This window comes from Symphalangus syndactylus, chromosome 7, assembly GCF_028878055.3.
Source record: "Symphalangus syndactylus isolate Jambi chromosome 7, NHGRI_mSymSyn1-v2.1_pri, whole genome shotgun sequence".
Lineage (NCBI taxonomy): Eukaryota > Metazoa > Chordata > Mammalia > Primates > Hylobatidae > Symphalangus > Symphalangus syndactylus.
The window spans coordinates 71397625-71418350 of record NC_072429.2 but is presented as its reverse complement, the minus strand read 5'-3'; the positions used below and the strand labels follow the sequence as shown (position 1 = coordinate 71418350).

General features: G+C 37.0%; 1 protein-coding gene across 14 annotated transcripts in view; it reads right to left on the bottom strand.

Moving 5' to 3' along the window:
• Nucleotides 1–20726, bottom strand: part of TERF1 (telomeric repeat binding factor 1) — a 39141-nt gene that overhangs the window by 2029 nt on the left and 16386 nt on the right. For 3 of the 14 annotated variants that reach the window (XM_055286492.2, XM_055286495.2, XM_055286502.2), the window contains 5 exons: nucleotides 19546–19695; nucleotides 17477–17589; nucleotides 13824–13883; nucleotides 12076–12167; nucleotides 6528–6631 (listed from right to left, as the gene is read on the bottom strand). In XM_055286492.2, the coding sequence (XP_055142467.1) occupies nucleotides 6528–6631; nucleotides 12076–12167; nucleotides 13824–13883; nucleotides 17477–17589; nucleotides 19546–19695 (519 nt within the window). Of the gene's footprint in view, nucleotides 1–1000; nucleotides 5903–6527; nucleotides 6632–6953; nucleotides 7047–12071; nucleotides 12168–13823; nucleotides 13884–17476; nucleotides 17590–19545; nucleotides 19696–20726 lie in introns of those variants that run through there. The other 11 variants (XM_055286494.2, XM_055286498.2, XM_055286503.2 and 8 more) reach the window with 7 other exon arrangements.

Genomic DNA, 20726 nt, shown 5'->3' with positions numbered 1-20726 from the left:
AAACTAATTAAAAACATTTAATTTTATGCCAGGAGAAAATTCCTAAACATTTTTAAAAATCAAATTTAATACTATACACAGAAAAATTACTGATAACTGGCATTTGCTACAGGCAACCAACTAATTATTCCTTCTGTTGGCATGCTGAAAGAGCAATTTGACCATGTGCATGATTATTTACTGTGTCTAGACTACAAGAAATTCTCCAGCACTTCACATTTTCTTTAAAAACCCGGTTCATCAACCCACACTCATTCAGATGGCTGCTATCAAAAAAACACAAAATACGTGTTGTTGAGGATATGGATAAATTGGAACCTGTGTGCACTGGTGGTGGGAATGTAAAATTACAGCACCACTATGGAAAACGGTATGACAGTTACCCAAAAAATTTTTAAAAAGGACTACCATATGATCCAGCAATTCCACTTCTGGGTACATATCTAAAAGAGTCGAGAGCAGGGACCTGAAGAGGTTATTTGTACATCCATGTTCATAGCAGCATTATTCACAATAGTTAAAATGTGGAAGCAACCCAACTGTCCATCAACTGATAAATGGATAAACAAAATTATATTATATATTTATATAATTCAGCCTTAAAAAGGAAGTTCCGATGCATTCTAGAACATGCATAAACCTTAAAGACATTAGGTTAGACAGAAAAAGACAAATACTATGCTACTTCTGATATGAGGTACCTAGAATAGTCCAACTTATAAACAGAAAGTAGAATGATGGTGGCAAGGGGGTTGGGGGGATGGAAATGGAGTTAGTGTTTAATGAGTACGGTTTCAAGTTTTGTTTTGTAAGAGGAAGAGTGCTATTGATAGATGGTAGTGATGGTAGCACAATATGAATATATTTAATGCTGCCAATCTGTATATTTAAAATTAGTTAAAATGTCAAATGGTAAATTTTATATCATGTGTACTTCACTATAATCGAAGAAAAAAAATCCAGTTCAATTGTCTGATGCAATATTAGAAAGAATTCAAGGTGGCCTGAAGAATACAAACATGACATGAGAACCATCTTATGTATGACTCAGTACCAAAAAGTTGTCAGTGACCGTAACCAAACCCATAGAGAAGTTTGTTTGAGCTACCTTAAACCTGATCCCCTGTTCCTGCTATTCCTCTGCTTTGTGACTTAAATCCAAGATACCAACCTGGTCTCTTCTGTACGTGCTTTTGCTTTTGTTTGTCTGCGGCACACCTATCGGCAACTGTGCTGCTTACAAGTACATGGCTATTCAATCGCTAGACAAAGGCTGACAGCCTCCTATGACCATCCATTACTGCCTGACTCAGCCTTCACTCCTACAAAACCTCACCACACTGCTTGTCATTAACTGACAAAAACCAAGAGATGCATTAATAAATTTTTCATGTGTGGGGTGACTGATTAAAAGCACTTCAACAGTGGGTTATTAATCTTTGGGGTCATATAAATCTTACGGACATACTCCACAGAAAAGTATAGGTATCTAAAATTTTATATACAAATTTGGGGGCCACATAAACTCTCTTTAAAGAGCCTATCAACTACATGGTCTCCAAGATAAGAATTTCTGTTCTTTCAAAAACTTGTCATATACATTATTCAGCTTTAAAAAGTAGTTTGTGGTTTAGACAAATTTCATACACATATACAGCATTGTTTGCTTGTTCTTATCTGAGCTGTAGTATTTTTAATAAGGTACACAGACGACGTTTGATACAATACAAAAGCCCCTTTCTTTCAAGAAATGGCCAATGTTCTCTGAATCCTATTTGGGGTCCTGGGTGCAGTATGTTTAAGCAGTATTTTCCAATGTATCATCTATAGCAGGGGTCAGCAAGCCACTGCCAAAACCCAGCCCAAGGCTGGTTTTCTACAGCCCTGGAGCTAAGAACCATATTAAAATTTAAGTCATTTAAAAATATATTTAAAATATGTAACAGAAACTATGTATGTGAAATATACATAAAATACATTAGTAATAAATATATTATAAATCTTGCTCTTTATAGAAAAATTTTGCTCACCCCTAACCTAGGAAGTAGTAATGTTGTCAGTATAGATTAACCGAAAACTAACAGTGTTTAGCATTAAGTATTTTATTTTTTTCTTCTATTGAAAGAGTAACTTTACCTTGATACAGTGTTACTTCATGGTTGATTATGCCTTGATTGTACTGCTTGATCTAAATGTTTTCAGTCTTTGCTTAATTTTACCTGTGACTGAAAGAGTTTTGAAAACATTGTACAGAATAAGCTATTGTCTGGCAAGTAAGGAAAGCTGTAATGTTTAAGTTTAGAGGTTCAAGTGGCCTAGTAGTCATTGGTACCAACTTCTACTTTCTATAGCTAGAGTTTAATGAGTGACACAACTGACCTGTGTCAGATCAGAAAGAAAACATAAGGGCAGTACAATTTCATAAAGTCTACTACTGTGCTTAAAACTTTCCATTTCCTCATTTTATACATTTAACTGATTGTACCAGATTCCACTGATAGTAATAATTAAAGGAAGAGTTTAAGATGATGTATTTCTGGACATTAAACCCATACAACCCATTTCCTTTGTTTTATTATTTGTCTTTTATTTTCTCAAAAAATCAAATATAAAATCGTAACAACCCCAGCCATGCCAATAGCCTGAAAAGATACAAAGAGCACATAACAAATTAAAACACACCAATCTTTTTCTTTCCCAAGGCTAGAGATTACATAACTCAGATCTGAACTGTATATCCATTCTAAAGAACAAATAATGCTTTTTAATGCCTTAAAATGATACTACGAATAGTAAAAGACAATACTGCTACAGTATTTCTCATTACATACTGTTCATGGAAAACAGTTTGAAAGGCATTTACTTTTCTTCTTTAATGGAATAAGTTTATAAAAGGAGGGCTCTTTAATTCTGATAAGGAAGGAAGAAATATCTTTAATAGACCAATGCAGCAAAAGAAAACTGTCCAAGTAGACATGGGCTATTGCTGTTTTTTTTTTTTTTTTTTTTTTAAAAAAAAACCTCAATACAAAATAAAATTAAGTCTGTCACTTATCTTCTAAAACAAGTATTTTAACATAAGGCCAAGAACGGAAAGCTAAAAAATAAAACCAGGCCCTTGCGATATCCACAGAATTCTTTTTTGGCACAGGAAATGGTGATAGATATTATCTCTGATTATGTGGTTGATATCCTACATTTTGTTATGAATAGAAGAGAAACAACTGTTTTCTTCATATATATCTGTAAATAACACCTCATTTGGAATGGCTGCTGGAAGAACTACAGGGAAAGATCAGTTATATGTATAAGGTAGAGACTTCTGGTTTCCAGACTAACATGTGAAGAGCTTGGAAATCATCACTCCAGTCCCCAGAAGAAAAAAGCTGTTGAACAAACTGAAAATCAGTAACTCTTCTTAGATACATCAAAGAACAAATGTCACAGGGCAAACTGCTGCCCTGAAAACTAAAGAAAGAGAGAGGCAGATTGAGAGAATCACAAGAATTACTGGGGACAGAAAGGCCAGGAGCAGAAGCTCACAGCTGGAGCCAATACTGGTAGGAGCAATTAACTGTGACTGAGGAACTGATGGAGGCTCAGTGTGGATAGGCTTGAGAGTTAAAAACTCCAAGGGCCCCACTTTCAGAGGCACTCACAAACTTTTGTGAGTTTTATCTCCAGGAGCCATCCCCAGGTAAAGATCAGGGTAAAGATCACACAAAAATTCCTTCCTGCTTCTGACAGGTGGAGGGAAAAAGTAGCCATTTTGAAATACTCCCCATTTAGAAATACTCCCCATTTCAAAACAAATGAGGAAAGCATTCTGGTCTCCTTAACAAAATCCTTTCCTCAAGAGAAACTAATTTTGCCAGAACCTAACCAACTGAGGTTTTACAAGAACCTAATTTACCTGTGGAAATACTCAACTCCACCTCTCTCTAGCCTTCATGTCTCACCCAAGGGGTGGTGGGCTGAGAAGCACTTACGAAGGTCATAGCCTAGGACACAGGCTTACTAAAAGAAGGAGACCTATGCACAGGACTCCAGAACGCTTCACCTCCCCTTACCTTACCACCACATTAGTCAGGATCCTGGGCATTATAGTTGAAAGAGGTCCCTCAGATTTTTATTAAAAAGCAGTCTCTAGGGAAACCCAGAGACAACAAGAGACAAAAACAGGACACTAAAGGAAATTTTAGCCTTTGACACCTACAGCTACAGCAAACGATAACTCCTAGCCAGATAAACATTAAGACCTCACATTAAAGGATCATTTATCTCATTTCCTTTTACCTGATATGTCTAGCTATCAGCAAAATATTATAAACATGCTAAAAAGCAAAAAACACAGTCTGAAGAGACAAAGCAAGCACCAGGACCACACTCAGATATGGCACAGATTTTGAAATTGTCAGACTTGGAATTTAAAATGATTATGATCAATATGTCAAAGGATTTAATGGAAAAAGTGGACAACACGCAAGAACAGATGGGTAAATGTAAATGGAGAGATGAAAACTCTAAGAAAGAACCAAAGGGAAGTGCCAGAAATCAACAACACGGTAACAGAAATGAACAATGCCTCTGATGGTCTCACAAGTAGATTAAACACAGCTGAAGAAAGAATCAGTACATTTGAAGGTATATTAATAAAGTTCTCAAACTGAAAAGTAAACAGAAAAAAGAAAGAAAAAAGATAAAGGAATAACTAAGAACAGTGGGACAATCTTAAAAGATGTAACATTTGGAATCATAATGGGAACACCAGAAGAAGAAGGAAAGGAACAAAAGAAAGATTTGAAGTAATAATGGCTGAGCATTTTCCAAAACTAAAGACAGACACCAAACTACAGATTCAGGAAGCTCAGAAAATACCAAGCAGGATAAATAAACAAACTATATACATGTACATCATATTCAAACTGCAAAAAACATCCAGCACAAAACGTATGCATGACTGTGGTCGCATATGGTAGCATAAGATTAGCATTTCCCTCTTCTCCTTTGGGAATTCACCCAAAAGCAACAAGAAATAAAATACCAAACTCTGAAAAAAGTAAGAGACATTTACAACCTGAACCATAATGTAGGTAGAAAGGGTATAAATAATCAGTGCAACTTAGGTTATGAAAAAGCAACTCTGTCTACAGATCTCAGAAAGCGTGTGGCATGTGCTTTTCTAATGAAAATACTCTGAGGTACACCCCCTAAATCTCTGGTCAGCAACAGCAGGAGCTCCCCTCAACCTACTAAAGGCCAGAGATGGCAAGGCTAAAAAAGGGAATCACAAAGGCAAGTCATATGTGTAGGAAGCAAATCAAAAGTAGAAATTGCTTGCTATGTTCACTGGGGGAGAAATGAAGGGTAACATAAACTTGAGTCACAGAAGATATTCCAAGTAGCGTGCAACTTGACACTATCTGCAACACCTCAGTATGAACTATTTGCAATTAGCTTGTCAAAAAAAAAAGCATTTCGAGTAAGAAAACGGTTCCAGCCACAGAAGAAAACAAGGGCCTGACTGGGTGCAGTAGCTCATGCCTACAGTCCCAGTGCTTTTGGAGCCCAAGGCAGGAGGATCACTTGAGCCAAGGAATTCAAGACCGGCCTGGGCAACATTGTGAGACACCATCTCTACAAAAAAAGGGGAAAACACACACACACACACTCACCACAAAAACAAAGACCAGGTTTATCCATCTGCTGTGAACAACTAGACAATCAAAAAATACATAAAATAATGGTTTTGGACACTGGGCAGATGGCACAAGACTATAGTCACTGAAAGGGGAAGCAAATGAATCAAGCCCTAAATTGACCCACCTTAATAAAATTTTGTGATCAAACGGTATCTTTTCTTTGTTTTTAAGTAAAGAAAAATCTTATTTAAACTGGATCCCTGTTAGGAAAATTTAAACATCAAAGCTTATAATGTGGAGTTAAGTCCCACCTTACATCTAATAAACAGATTTTATGACAGTATCACAATAATTTCAAATAGATGTTAGTACCAACACCCAACTTAAGACTTTTTAAATGTGGGTGAAGTATTTCATTTTGAATAGGCTGATTAGTCACCTAATCTAAGACGGCAAAATAAAAGATGGCAAAGGGTAAATTTTTTTTTTTTTTTGAGACGGAGTCGTGCTCTGTTGCCCAGGCTGGAGTGCAGTGGCGCAGTCTCGGCTCACTGCAAGCTCCGCCTCCCGGGTTCACGCCATTCTCCTGCCTCAGCCTCTCTGAGTAGCTGGGACTACAGGCGCCCACCACCACGCCTGGCTAATTTTCTGTATTTTTAGTAGAGACGGGGTTTCACCGTGGTCTCGATCTCCTGACCTCGTGATCCGCCCGCCTTGGCCTCCCAAAGTGCTGGGATTACAAGCGTGAGCCACCGTGCCCGGCCAGCAAAGGGTAAATATTTTACACTCAAGATTTTTGGGAGGTTGAACAGAAATAATCACAATTATTCAAGTTATAACTTTAATGTCCATAAGTGTTATTCAAATATTAAAAAAACCAAATACCTGTCTTCTTCTAGCTCGATGTTTTTCAGGAGTTACCGGTTGACTCTTTGAAACAGGTATTCTGCTTTCAGTGGCTCTTCTGCTTTCTTTTTTCTTTTTTGTACCTAAAAGTAGAAAAATGTCATAAATATTGTTTTACATTAAAGAAACAAGAGCAACTATATTTTTAATGATTATCATGAAATTCCTTTTTTAAGCTATTCTAAGAAAAAGTACTCTACATGTTTAATTTTTTCCTTCAAATCTGGAAGCAGCATGGTATAGTGCAAAGATCAGCCTTTGAAATCAGAGGGGGAGTATTTTGAGTCTTGATTCTTTTATGTGTCTTTAAATAAATTATTTCACATCCCTGAACCTGTCTTTTCATTATCTGTTTTTAAAAAAAGGAAAAATATTTATTGCATAGGATCGTTGAAATTTTCTTACGATAATGTTTTAGGAGTACTAAGAAGCATAATCCTTTCCTCACTCCTTCTTTCTTATTCATAGTCAGTTTGGTAAGACAAGAAATATATGTAACTGAAAAGAAACAGAACTGTAATTATTGAAAAATGATAATTGTTTAGGCAGAAAACCTAATTCTATTCTACAAATAGAATTAAAAGATCAGTAAGATCAATACACAAAAAGGATTTCATTCATTAGTAATAGGATTTCTATCACTAGCAACAAACAGTTAAAATAATTTAATTAAAACAATAGAAAGATACTATTTACAATAGCCACAAAAAAATCTAACATTCTTAGAGATAACTTTTTTTTTTTTTTAAGAGATAGGGTCTCTCTCTTTTGCCAAGGCTGAAGTGCAGTGGTATGATCATAGCTCAAACTCCTGGGCTCAAGTGATACTTCTGCCTTATCCTCCCTCACCTCAGCCTCCTGAGTAGCTGGGACTAGAGGCACCTGCCGACATGCCCGACTAATTTTTAAACATTTTTTTGTAAAGACATGGTTTCACTATATTGCACAGGCTGGTCTCTTAATTCCTGGGCTCAAGTGATCCTCCTGCCTCAGCCTCCCAAAGTGCTGGAATTACAGGTATGAGCCATCATGTCATGGCCTCTTAGATAACTTTAGCAAAAGTGATACAACACCTGTATGTAGTAAATTATAAAGCTTTACTATGTATATAAAACATGTTATGAGAAGCTTTATCTATCTATCTACCTACCTATCTACTCACCTACCTGCCTGCCTACTGTTGTTGGCCCTCTATATTCGCAGGTTCCACATCTGTGGATTCAACCAACCTTGGAATAAAATATTCAGGGGGAAAAATATATATGATTTTTATATATTATATATATAATATATAATAAATTTATATTATGTTATATATATTATATATAAAAATATATATATATTTTCCCCCTGAATATTTTATTCCAAGGTTGGTTGAATCCATAGATTATATTATATATATTATATATTATATTATATTATATTATATATCCATATATTATATCCATATAATATATTATATATATTATATAATATATATAAACCATGCTGTGGGCCATAAAACAAATCTTAAAAAAAAAAAATCTATGAAGCGTATTCACAGACTGAAATAGAATTAAACTAAAAATCAGTAACAGAAAGATATTTGGAAATTAAACAACTTCCCTCATAAGTCATATTTATATATTATATATAAATATATATGGGGGGAGGGACTTAACTCATTAAGTCACTAAGTCTTGTTGTCTACCTTTTGTACCTAAAAAGTAGCAGCAGGTTTACTTCTTATAAAGCCCTATGGCTAGGTTTTTTTCCCTGACAATATGGAACACCAAAACACCAGAATAGTCAAGATACTCTTGAAAAACAATAAGATTACCCTACTACAAACATGGGATGTTGACATATATGGGATTTTGACATATATATTGGGTGGGTTCCAGTCAGGAAAATGGAAACCACACTAGCTCTGATGGAGAGATTTTAGCATTAGGAGAAATGTTTAAACAGGTGCTAGAGGACTAAAATAGCAAAAAGCAAATAGTCGCATAAATGTAAAGACAAATTCATAATTATAGTTGGGAGATTTATCACTTTTCTAATTGATACAACAAGTAGACAGGAAATGAATATGTATATAGAATACCTGAACAGCATTATTAAAAACTTGACCTAACTGACATTTTAAAACACGTCATTCAACAATGCCAGAATTCACATTCTTCTCTGTGCACATCCAAATGGACCAAAATAAACCATACTGTGGGCCATAAAACAAATCTTAAAAAATATATATATGAAGCATATTCACAGACTGAAATAGAATTAAACTAAAAATCAGTAACAGAAAGATATTTGGAAATTAAACAACTTCCCTCATAGGTCAGTAAAAAAGTCTCTAAGAAAATGAAAAAGTATTTTGAACTGAAAATCCAACATGGGAAAACAATGCTACAAATATTGATTATATAAGATATAACCAAGAAAATTTGGGGATTGGTGGAAGAAATTTTTGCTAAGGTCAATCAACAGACTAAAGTTGATTGACTAAAGCTGACTGACCTCTTAAAGCATTTCATATTCTTTATTTTACACAGATCATAAAGGTTACTGATAGATTTCTTGTGCAACCACCTTTATCTGAAGTACTGAATACTTCAGTTTTACATATTAAAAATTAAATGTAAATATATTTTCAAGTAACATATGTAACTTGACGACATTTTTCTAAAATTTGATTTGCTTTCAATCTATCCATTCTTCTATTGAGGTAGTCCATCTAAGCAATTAAAGGCCTGGGTTCTGGAGTCAGACTGTCTGATTTCAAATTTTGGCTCCTGTTCTATTCATACACTGTGTAACCAAAGGCATTTTATTTACCTTTTTAAGTCTCAGCTTCCTCATCTGTATAATGGAGACGATTAAAAAAAAAAAAAAGCACTAATCTCCTAAGGTTGTTTTGAGGATTGAATGCATTTACCTATAAAAAGCTTTCAACTCAAATATTAATAATTTCACTCAATGCTGGTGAGTTTTTCTGCACTGATGAAATCTGGATGATTTGGCTTTTTCTTTCAACTTTTCTGAATTAACTTGATTTTTTTTTCCCTAAGCATATGTCAATTTTACAACACAAAAATCAGTTTTTGAAAAAAAGGTTAGGCTGGGAGCAGTGGCTAATGCCTGTAATCTCAGCACAATTACAGCGAGCAGATTGCTTGAATTTGGGAGTTAGAGACCAGCCGGGGCAACATGGCAAAACCCCATCTCTACAAAAAATACAAAAAGGCCGGGTGTGGTGGCTCACGCCTGTAATCCCAGCACTTTGGGAGGCCGAGGTGGGCAGATTGCCTGAGGTTAGGAGTTCCAGACCAGCCTGGCCAACATGGCGAAACCCCATCTCTACTAAAAATACAAAAATCTGCCGGGTGTGGTGGCACATTCCTGTAATCCCAGCTACTCAGGAGGCTGAGGCACGACAATTGCTTGAAACCTGGAGATGGAGGTTGCAGTGAGCCGAGATCGAGCCACGGCACTCCAGCCAGGGTGACAGTGAGACCCCATCTCAAAACAAACAAACAAAAAAATAGCAGGGTGTGGTGGCACGTGGCTATGGTCCCAGCTACTTGGAAGGCTGAGGTGGGAGGATCAACTGAGCCTCAGTGCTCAGTGAGCCAAGATGCTCACTGAGCCAAGTAGCCACAGATGCTACAGTGAGCCAAGATCTCACCACTGCACTGCATTCCAGCCTGGGCAACAAAGTAAGACTCTGTCTCCAAAAACAGAAAAAGAAGAGAAAAAAAGGTTTAGCACAAACAAAATTATTATCCTCAAACTATAAAGAGGGGGTACCTAGGTACCACTGAAGTACACTGGATTTTTTTAAGAAAACATACTTATTACTGACACCTAATAAAATGTGCTAAAACTCAAAGACCTTATAGACTCAATAGCCACAGTCACTGTCAAGCCAGTCTGCAAAGAGTTCATAGTTTTCGAGTTTGCAGATAAACCATGTTTTCTCTTTTTTGAGACAGTCTCACTCTGTCATGTGCAACCTCCACCTCCTGGGTTCAAGCTGGATTCTCGTGCCTCAGCCTCCTGAGTAGCTGGCATTACAGGCAGACACGACCACGCCTGGCTAATTTTTTCTATTTTTAGTAGAAACAGGGTTTCGCCATGTTGCCTAGGCTGGTCTCAAACTCCTGAGCTCTTCAGGCAATCCACCTGCCTCAGTGTCCCAAAGTGCTAGGACTATGGGCGTGAGCCACTGAGCCTGGCCTACATTTCCTTTTCTTTGAATTTCATACTATGAAATTAAAACTCTAGGAAAATGTTCACATTATTCTCATTTAAAATGATTCCCAGCCGTCTTGCAGCAATAGGTGTAGAAAACCAATCTTGGAACTCCACCAACATTAAGCACATAACTTTACTGAGTTTCTGTTTTCTCATCTTTAAAATGGGAATGATATCTATGAATGTAAATATTTTAGAACTCTATTTACAAATATTTGCTAATGGTTGCCATGTCATCAGCCATCAGGTATGAACAAATTTATTCTATAATATTTACTGCAGGCCTATCATTTGCCTGGCACCAAGATGGTACCTTATGAGCATGGAGAAATAAACCTAATTTCATTATGTCTATTATTTTTATCAATAAGTATTTAGGTTTAGATCCATATTAAAAATCTCAGGGGGGAGCGGGGAGGGACAGCATTAGGAGACATACCTAATGCTAAATGACGAGTTAATGGGTGCAGCACACCAACATGGCACATGCATACATATATAACAAACCTGCACGTTGTGCACATGTACCCTAAAACTTAAAGTATAAAAAAAAAATCTCAGTATCAGTTCAGTACCTAAAATATTAATGTGGGGTCAATAAACATTTGTTAAATGAATACACACCAAAAACAAACTTGTAATTTGCTAAGTCAACGCTCTCAGACTTTATTAAACGTAACTACTGTGAATAACAAGAATCAACTGTACTTAATGTTTCTGAAAAGTAACTACAGTCATGGATTGCTTTACAAGGGGGATATGTTCTGAGAAATGGGTCGTTGGGTGATTTTGTCCTTAGGTGAACATTATTACGAGTACACTTACACAAACATATATATATATATTCATATAGAAAACCCATGGTTCCCAGTACCATTGCTAATTATCAATCATTTCCCCTACTTGATATGCAATGCCAATATCAAGTGCCACATTATCAAGTTTCCATATGTGCTCCATTACATTATTACAGGACCACCATCCTATATGCAATGCAGTCTGTCTCTGACTGAAATGTCATGATGTGGCATATGACTATATTTGAAGTTGCTGAACACAGTGAAAGTAGGAAAGCCGTGTACCACCATAGCAAAAGAACCCTAAGCTAGACAGTCAAAATAGCTAACTTTCTAAATTAAACACGACCTCAGTTAACTCTATGAAGTCCAGACTTTGTGCTTCAGTTTTCTGAAGTGTGTGTTTTTTTGCTATAGTAGTAAAGTCAATGGCTGGATTGTTTGAGGACATATCAATTCTCCCCTTCTAAAACTGTTATAACAGTACTCACTTTGAAGAGTTCCTACTCTTCTTTCTTTCTTATTAAGGTCTCGTTGCTGGGTTCCATGTTGCAACTTAGATAAGAAAAGATTCTTGTGAGATCTAAAATAAAATAAAACATGAAAGTTTGTAATTGGCTCCAGAAAGATTAGTAAAGCAATGGAAAAAAGGTAAATGATTTGCCTTAATCTGTTCTAGGATCTTCTATTAATACTTTGGCCTACTTCCTTTGGTGCTCTCCCTGCTTAGTGCCCCATTGTAACCTGTGGCCTCTTAAGATTTCTGTTGCCTCTCTCATCTTTCTCCATCTCATCTACTCCACAGAAATCAATATGTTCTTTGATGTCTCAGAAGAAGCAGGCAAAAAAAAAAAAAAAAAAAAAAGACAAGACTCTTTCGGCCTTCCAATTAGATACATCAAAGAAAAAAATCCTTAAACTACAAAGTATTAGCTTTCATTCTCTCTTATGGCTTTTATTTCCCCAAAGACGGATTCCAAAATTCCTTTACATAATGGCAGTTATCACTTGATTATCTTTATAGCTTCCAAAAAGAGTTTTGAAAGGTAAGGCTGTTTGGAAACACAGGATGTGGCATCATTTTTTGAAAACTCTGCCAAATTGGTATTATATTAATCCAATTTTATGAAGGAGCAAACTAAGATTCAAAAAGCAGTTCACCTAAGCTTAGGCAGCTGTATTATCTCCATCTAAAATGTAGGTTATTTTAGTTATACTTTTATCCCTATAGATACTCTAGGTGACCAGCTATCCTTTCTCTCTTCCCCTCTGTCCCTCCTTCCCAAGACTCTAGTGTCCTTTCTGGAATGTCATTCTCAATCTCTTCACCCATTCCTCTCTGCTCTTTGCCTTGTCTAAAATCTAGCTTTCCCCTGGGGACAATGTTTCTCTTCTTGGTAGCCTTCTCAAGTAGAGATTGGCTTAATCTTCCACCCTCCATAAACTATAGGACTCCAGAGACAGCAGTTTTCATTTCCTAATGAATGCCACTTTCAAGATCCTGCTTCCATAGAAACTTCAGCCTTGAGGATTCATGCCACTGAGATATATCACCTTTGATCATTCTTCACAGCCATTTACCATCCTTCCAAGCACTTCTTCATCATTCTCAGATCTTTCTCTACACCTAAGTGCTGCTATTATGAATTATTTCAGTGTTCTCACAGACAATTCATATACCATCTTGGCCTCTCAATTCCTCATGTCCAATCACCTCCTCCACATGAAGTCAGCCACCTCCTCCCATGGTTCCACTTGTGATCCCAACTGCTCTATGTTAGAAATCATTCATGCAGACTTTCTGCCCTCGGGACAGGTTACATTGTCTGTCACAGCGATTCTATTAGATCAAATAAAGTTTTTCAAGTAACTTTCATAAAATTGGCATTGGGGCATTCATTAGAAATGTAATTCCCATCCCCTTCCTGCCCCAGTATCGTATCTTTGTTTCTATGACAGATAAGCGTTTACTAAACATCTGTTTTAAGCTCAAGAACTCCCTATATGTGTATTCCAATAATGGCTTTGTAGAAACAATGTGAAACAACCCAGTCTCAGAGCAGGTCTCTAGAGTTTGGAATTTCAAGATGTCTCAGAGTCGTGAATATCTATTGGGCTAAGTAGGACCCTGAGATATTCTTTCAATTGTACCATTTATGTGGTAGTTATATTAGGTCTGCATGAATTGCTTCAATCAAAGATTTGAAAGACAAAGAAGAAAAACGTCAATTTACTTCACCTCAATAAGGATACTGTACCCTCTGAGGATTCAGTTACCGCAGACTGTTTGTCACTAACACTTTAAAAGAAGAAAAAATTTGTAAGAATGTAAACAAAAGAAACTTTTCATAAGGATAGTACTTTCCACATAGTCAAGGCATATTTCAATTTATAAAAAAATAACTTTGGAAAGAAACCTCGGTAACATCGGGACATATACAGTCCATTACAACATGGCTAATTTTTGTCCAGACATGCTTAGAAGAGGTATTAAATCAAGCTTCTCCAAACATAAGCATAATTAATGGTGTAGTCAAGCATTTATAACACTCTTTCAAAAACTCTTCTATGGCACTTTATTTCCATGAATTCAAGTTTTAAAAACTGCTTTATTAAGGTATAATTGATACATAAAAAGCATGGCACATGTTTAAAGTATACAATTTGATGGGTTCAATTTTAATTTATGGTTCTCTCCAGCAGTCTCCAATTGAACTTTTGGGAATCGATTAAGTTCCTGTTTGTTATAGTTAAAATGGTTTCCACATACACACAGCATGACTATTTACACCTCCATGCTTTAACCGGTACTATTCCTCTCTCCTAAAATGATATTTCCTCTTCTATCCATCTGTAAAAACTTAACCATCCTACAAAAGCCCCTGCTCAAGACTAGTACCTCCATGAAGCTGTCCATCTCAACTATTTCAGCATGGTGTTAGATATTTTAAGTAATCTAGAGATGATTTAAAGTATATGGAAGGATGTGTGTAGGTTATATGCAAATATTACACCCCCCACCCACACTTTTTTTTTTTTTTTTGACAGGGTCTCGCCAAGGGTCACCCAGGCTGGAGTGCAGTGGCACAAACGCAGCTTACTGCAGACCTCCCGGGCTCAAGTGATCCTCTCACCTAAGCCTCTTAAGTAGTTGGCACTACAGGCATGCACCACCAAGACTGGTTAATTTTTGTAAAGACAAGGTTCTGCCATATTGCCTAGGCTGGTCTCAAACTCCTGGGCTCAAGTGATCCTCCTGCCTCAGCCTTTCAAAGTGCTGGGATTACAGGTGTGAGCCACTGTTCCTGGCTATTACACCATTTTTGTAAGACACTTGAGCATCCATGGATTTTGGTATTCATGAAGGATGGATGTCCTAGGACTAATCCCCTTCAAACACCAAGGAACAACTGTATAAGCTTTATCAGAGCAAAATATTTCATCTAGTCTTCATAACATGGAGTTTTCCATTTTTCTAGGATTTGTCTGACCTCACAATCACACTTCTGATTCTATACTTGCTTTACTTGAATCCTTATTGGTAACTGTCATGACATTGGTGATTTGATGCTTTATTTGCCCTGGTTCTGCTTCCAGGATGGTTTTGGTATTTGCTCGATTCTTGATCTTTACCCTGTTTCTAGTTTTAGTTTTGTTCCCTGTAACTAGTGTACAGCAAGTTCTAATGTATGCCTGGTAATGAATTAGGCAATGAGGATACCAAGCTAATTAAGATGCTTCAAAGCTAAGTAAGAACCTTCAAATAATTCTCAATCTATTGAAAGAATCAGGTAAACAAATAAGTTACTAATGAAGATAAGTCCTTTTATAGAGATGTATGCTATGAAAGCACAGAAGTAACAACTCTGATTACAGAGCTGGGCAAGACTTCATATAGGTGATCTCTGAGATAGACTGAATGGCAAGTAAGAGCTTGCCTTGGAGAGAATAAAATAATAGGAATTCAAATAGAAGGAACAAAGCTTCTGTGCTGCTAGAAAGTACCATGTACGTGGACAGGGAGGAGTTCATGCTTAGGGATAAGACTGTATGTAAAAAAAAAAAAAAAAAAATAGAATGGGTCTACGTAAGGCTTTATAAGCCATGCCAATAAATTCTGACTCATCTAGTAGGAAATAGGAGCCAAAAGGTTTTTAAGCTGGGAGTGATCTAAAGAGATTTATTTTTGTGGATGCTAACTCTGGAAGTTATGTCAAGGATGGATTTGAATGGTACAAAGCTATATAGATAAAAATAGACTGGAGAAGCATTTCTGAGGTGGGGTTCTTAATACTTTGAGAGCAGCTGGATGTGTGAGGTTAAAGAGAAACGGTGTAGAGAGACAAATGAGAACATGAAGAGTTCTGTTTGGTACACATGGATTGCACTGTGTTTGTGTCTAGGAGAGCATCTGAAATAAGTGGGTAGTACTATATAAGGAGAGTCCATAGGAAGTGTGCTTATGATTATCTGTAAGAACCATGGTATTAGCAGTATTATCATGAGCAGGATGGCTTGGCCACAAGAATGTATTGGGTATTAGTATCACTAAACTTTGATTTTCAAAACAAAATGAAGTAATTGGGCCAATAAAAATGGAATCTCTACTTCTTAAATTGGATTTTAGAAAAGTACATCAATGTGAAATAAGACTTTAGTGCAGCCTTTGGAGAGATGAACCAGTGAGGAACAAGTCATGCGTTGACAGGCAGGAACAATAGGAGGGGCCACTATAAGATGACAGAGCCTCAGTCCTAAGATGTGACAAATGCAGTGTAGATCCAACTTGAACCCCAGTCTCCACCTCTAAATAAGTAGTTAAGATGGGGTCCCTGCAACACTTAGGTCATGGTCCCAAGAAGAAAGTAATATTACATCCATTTCGAAATATACCCATCCAGAGACCACAGAGATTTGATTATCTGGCTTTGGTTTAAGGATAGAAGAACAGAGAAAACAGACCATGGGTTCAACAGAAAAGAAGATCTTTATAATGTTAAGAGTTTTATCTTCCTCAATAGGGGAAGATACTTAAGCTTCTAAAACAAAAGACAAAAATCACCCCTGAAAATCCCTAAATAAAAAATAGTTTTGGAGACTTAACTTCTTTTTTTTTTATTTTTTTTTGAGACGGAGTCTCGCTCTGTCGCCCAGGCTGGAGTGCAGTAGCGCAATCTCGGCTCACTGCAAGCTCCGCCTCCCAGGTTCACGCCATTCTCCTGCCTCAGCCTCTCCGAGTAGCTGGGACTACAGGCACCCGCCACCACGCCCGGCTACTTTTTGTATTTTTAGTAGAGACGGGGTTTCACCGTGGTCTCGATCTCCTGACCTCGTGATCCGCCCGCCTCGGCCTCCCAAAGTGCTGGGATTACAAGCGTGAGCCACCACGCCTGGCCAGGAGACTTAACAACTATCTCTCAATATATAGGACTGACACAACTTGTTTTCCTCCAGTATTAAAGCAAATCACTACTTCTTCAGTTGAGCACCAGATGAAGCAGTGAGCTTACGCTTAGATATATGAATAATATCTTAAAATACTAGACTCTTAGTACAATGAAACATGAATCACATAATGAGAACATGTAGAATCTAAAAACAACTAAGGGGCACAGGAGTCCAACCTCACCCTTGTTCCTAAGCATACCCTCAGTAAGAATGGTAAACTATCCACATTATTTAAACTGTAATATTTTCTTATTCTCTACTTTTGCTTAGCATATATAATTTGCACAAGTCATGAAATAACTCTACAGTACTCTGAATACCTAAATGTTAATCATCAGCAAGATAACATGCTACTCAATAATTTTTAATAAAATGACTCACATCAATTTTACATAAAGACAGAACATTCATAAAACAAAAAATATAATTGATTAAATTACCAACCTTTTTCTTGTATCCAAATTAGCTTCAGTTTCCATTTCAACATCATTACCATTAGGTTTATCTTGAGAAGTTATTGTTCTTGTCCTTTTGCTTTCTACCACTTTTGCCGCTGCCTTAAAAAACGGTGTGCGTGGAGGTAGGAGGATAGGAAGAAATGCATTAAGCCATTTTAAACAAACAGCATTACATTAAGCCTTGTAATTCTTTGATAGTCATAGCCAATGTATCTGTTCACAGGCCAATAAAGGGCACTGTGTTGTTATTTTCACCAATAATTATGACACTGCCAGCAGCTACATTAGCTATCTGCTTGGTTTATCAGCATTACGAAGGTGGTCTTTCCTTGTAAATACATTTGATAGACAAAATGCTCTCCAGGCAATTTTAAGAGAAAAGGCTGCACAGAAAAAAATAAAAATAAAAATTCTAGATATTTTGAAATAAAAATTATCTCAAATCAATCAAGATGCTCCACTATAACACTGTCAACTTGAAACTTTGGAGGCCAAGACAGAAAATAAAATGTTATTAGAAAAATTTTATTGTTGTTTGTTTTGAGACAGGGTCTCACTCTGTCACCCAGGCTGGAGTGCAGTGGCACAATCACAGCTCACTGCAGCCTCAACCTCCTGGGCTCAGGTGATCTCCCACCTCAGCCTCCCAGGTAGCTGGGACTACAGGCATGCACCACTATGCCTGGCTAAATTTTTGTAATTTTTTTGTAGAGACGGGGTTTTGCCATGTTGCCCAGGCTGGTCTCAAACTCCTGGGCTCAAGCGATCCACCCATTTTGGCCTCCCAAAGTGCTGGGATTACAGGCATGAGTCACCGCGCCTGACCAGAAATGTCTTTTTGAGACAAGAGTCTCACTTTGTCACCCAGGCTGGAGTACAGTGGTTCAATCTCAGCTCACTACAGCTTCAAGCGATCCTTCTGCCTCAGCCGCCACAAGTAGCTGGGACTACAGGCGTGTGCCACTATGTCTGGCTAAATTTTTCTATTTTTTTTGTAGAGATGGGGTTTTGCCATGTTGCCCAGGCTGGTCTCAAACTCCTGGGCTCGAGCGATCTACCCATTTCGGCCTCCCAAAATGCTGGGATTACAGGCATGAGCCACTGCGCCTGACGAGAAATGTCTTTTTTTTGAGACAGGATCTCGGTTTGTCACCCAGGCTGGAGTGCAGTGGCTCAATCTCAGCTCACTACAGCCTCAACCCCCCCCAAAGCAGCTGGGACTACAGGTGTATGCCACCATGCCCAGCTAATTTTTTTTGTTTTGAGACGGAGTCTCGCTCTGTCGCCCAGGCGACAATGCAGTGGCGCGATCTTGGCTCACTGCAAGCTCTGCCTCCCAGGTTCATGCCATTCTCCTGCCTCAGCCTCCCAAGTAGCTGGGACTACAGGCGCCCGTCACCACACCCAGCTAATTTTTTTGTATGTTTTTAGTAGAGACGGGGTTTCACCATGTTAGCCATGATGGTCTCGATGATCACCTGACCGTGTGATCCGCCTGCCTTGGCCTCCCAAAGTGCTAGGATTACAGGCGTGAGCCACCGCACCCGGCCAGCTAATTTTTTTGTATTTTTTTGTAGATAAGGGGTTTCACCATGTCACCCAGGCTAGTCTCGAACTCCTGAAACTTGGCCTCCCAAAGTGCTAGGATTACAGGCATGAGCCAACCGTGCCTGGCCTAGAAAAATTTTAAAAGGCCCTTCTTTAATACAATTCTATTTTTCCCTAAAAATATGTTTAAAAACATCTTTAAAATTTACTTAAATTAAAATGAATATTTTCTTTTGCCTATTTTTATTTTTAATTCATTCTATGTTTTCCCTTCAACTTTTTCTTTTGAAAATTTTCCCAAACTAATTTTGAAAAGTTACAAAAGTACATATCACTCATAAATCTTTTAATTAGGTCCACAAAATGTAACATTTTACCACACCTTTCTACAAAACCACAATGAAAAATTCTGACTAGTTTTAAAGGATTTCTATTTCAAGTATTCTCCTTTATTATAACATTTCCTTTAAGTCTATTATTAGAGTCACTCTTGAATAATATGTATACCTTCATTAGAAAGGTTGATGATTTTTCACTTAGCACATAATTCACATAACTCTTAATTTTCTCCATCATGTGGTTGTAGCTGAAGTGTTGAAAAAAGGAATGAAATGTATCTTTCTGAGAGATTATCATAAGCAATTTGCTTTTGAAAGGCTAAAGAAAAGAGAAGAAATATCTTAACATAAATCACACAAAGTTACAGATACAAGGATTTTTGTCATATATTATTTAATTGAAAAGAAATCACTTTATAAACTCAGAGACACAGATATTTTTAAAATTAAGTTTTAAATGGCATGCCAATGTACCTTTTTCTGACTTCTTCTGGCCTCTCCTCATTTTAAAAAATATTTTACATTTTAGACAGATTCAAAAAAATATGTATCATAAACCAGAGTATCGATTACCCAGTTTAAGAAATAAAGCATAATCAATACAGTTAAAATCCCTGTTTACTACCATAATCTAATTGTATCCCCTTTCCTCTAACTGTAACTATTACCCTGAATTTAGAATTCACCATTCCCAGGAATTCCTTTACTTGCACTACATATGTATGTATCCACAAATATGTAGCATTGCTTAGCATGGTTTAAACTCTACAAATGGTGTTGTACGATGCGTATTCTTTTGAAACTTGCTATATTTTACTCAACTCTATGTTTACAACATTTATCCATGCTGATCTAATATTCCTAGAAGTAGTTATTTTTGCCATTGTAAAGTATAAAGTACTACACTGATCAAAAACATCACTTATTCATCCATTCTTTAAGCCTATCGAGGGATTTAGGCTACTTGCAATTATTGCATTGCTCTTCGACATTTTTCTACAATAATTTCTGTGCATTGTATGTGTTTTTCTTGGACAGTAGCTTTTTCAAGGCTGGCTGCACAATAAAAGCTGTAGAACTTTAAAAAAATTCTTAGGCTCAATCCCAACTGTCTCAGGAAGGCCTTGTTTTTTTGTTGCCTTTAAAGCTTCATGGCTTTTAAAATATGCAGTTAAAAGTGAAACCAGCTATTCTAAGGTATTGTCTAGAAGTGGAATTGCTGGAATGTATGCTTAAAATATTTTGCTAAAATGATCTCCCAAAGAAGTACCAATTTACAGTCTTGAAAGGAAGTTATGGCAGGCAGTACAATCATTTCTCAATTTGTTGAGACAACTGTTGATATTCTAA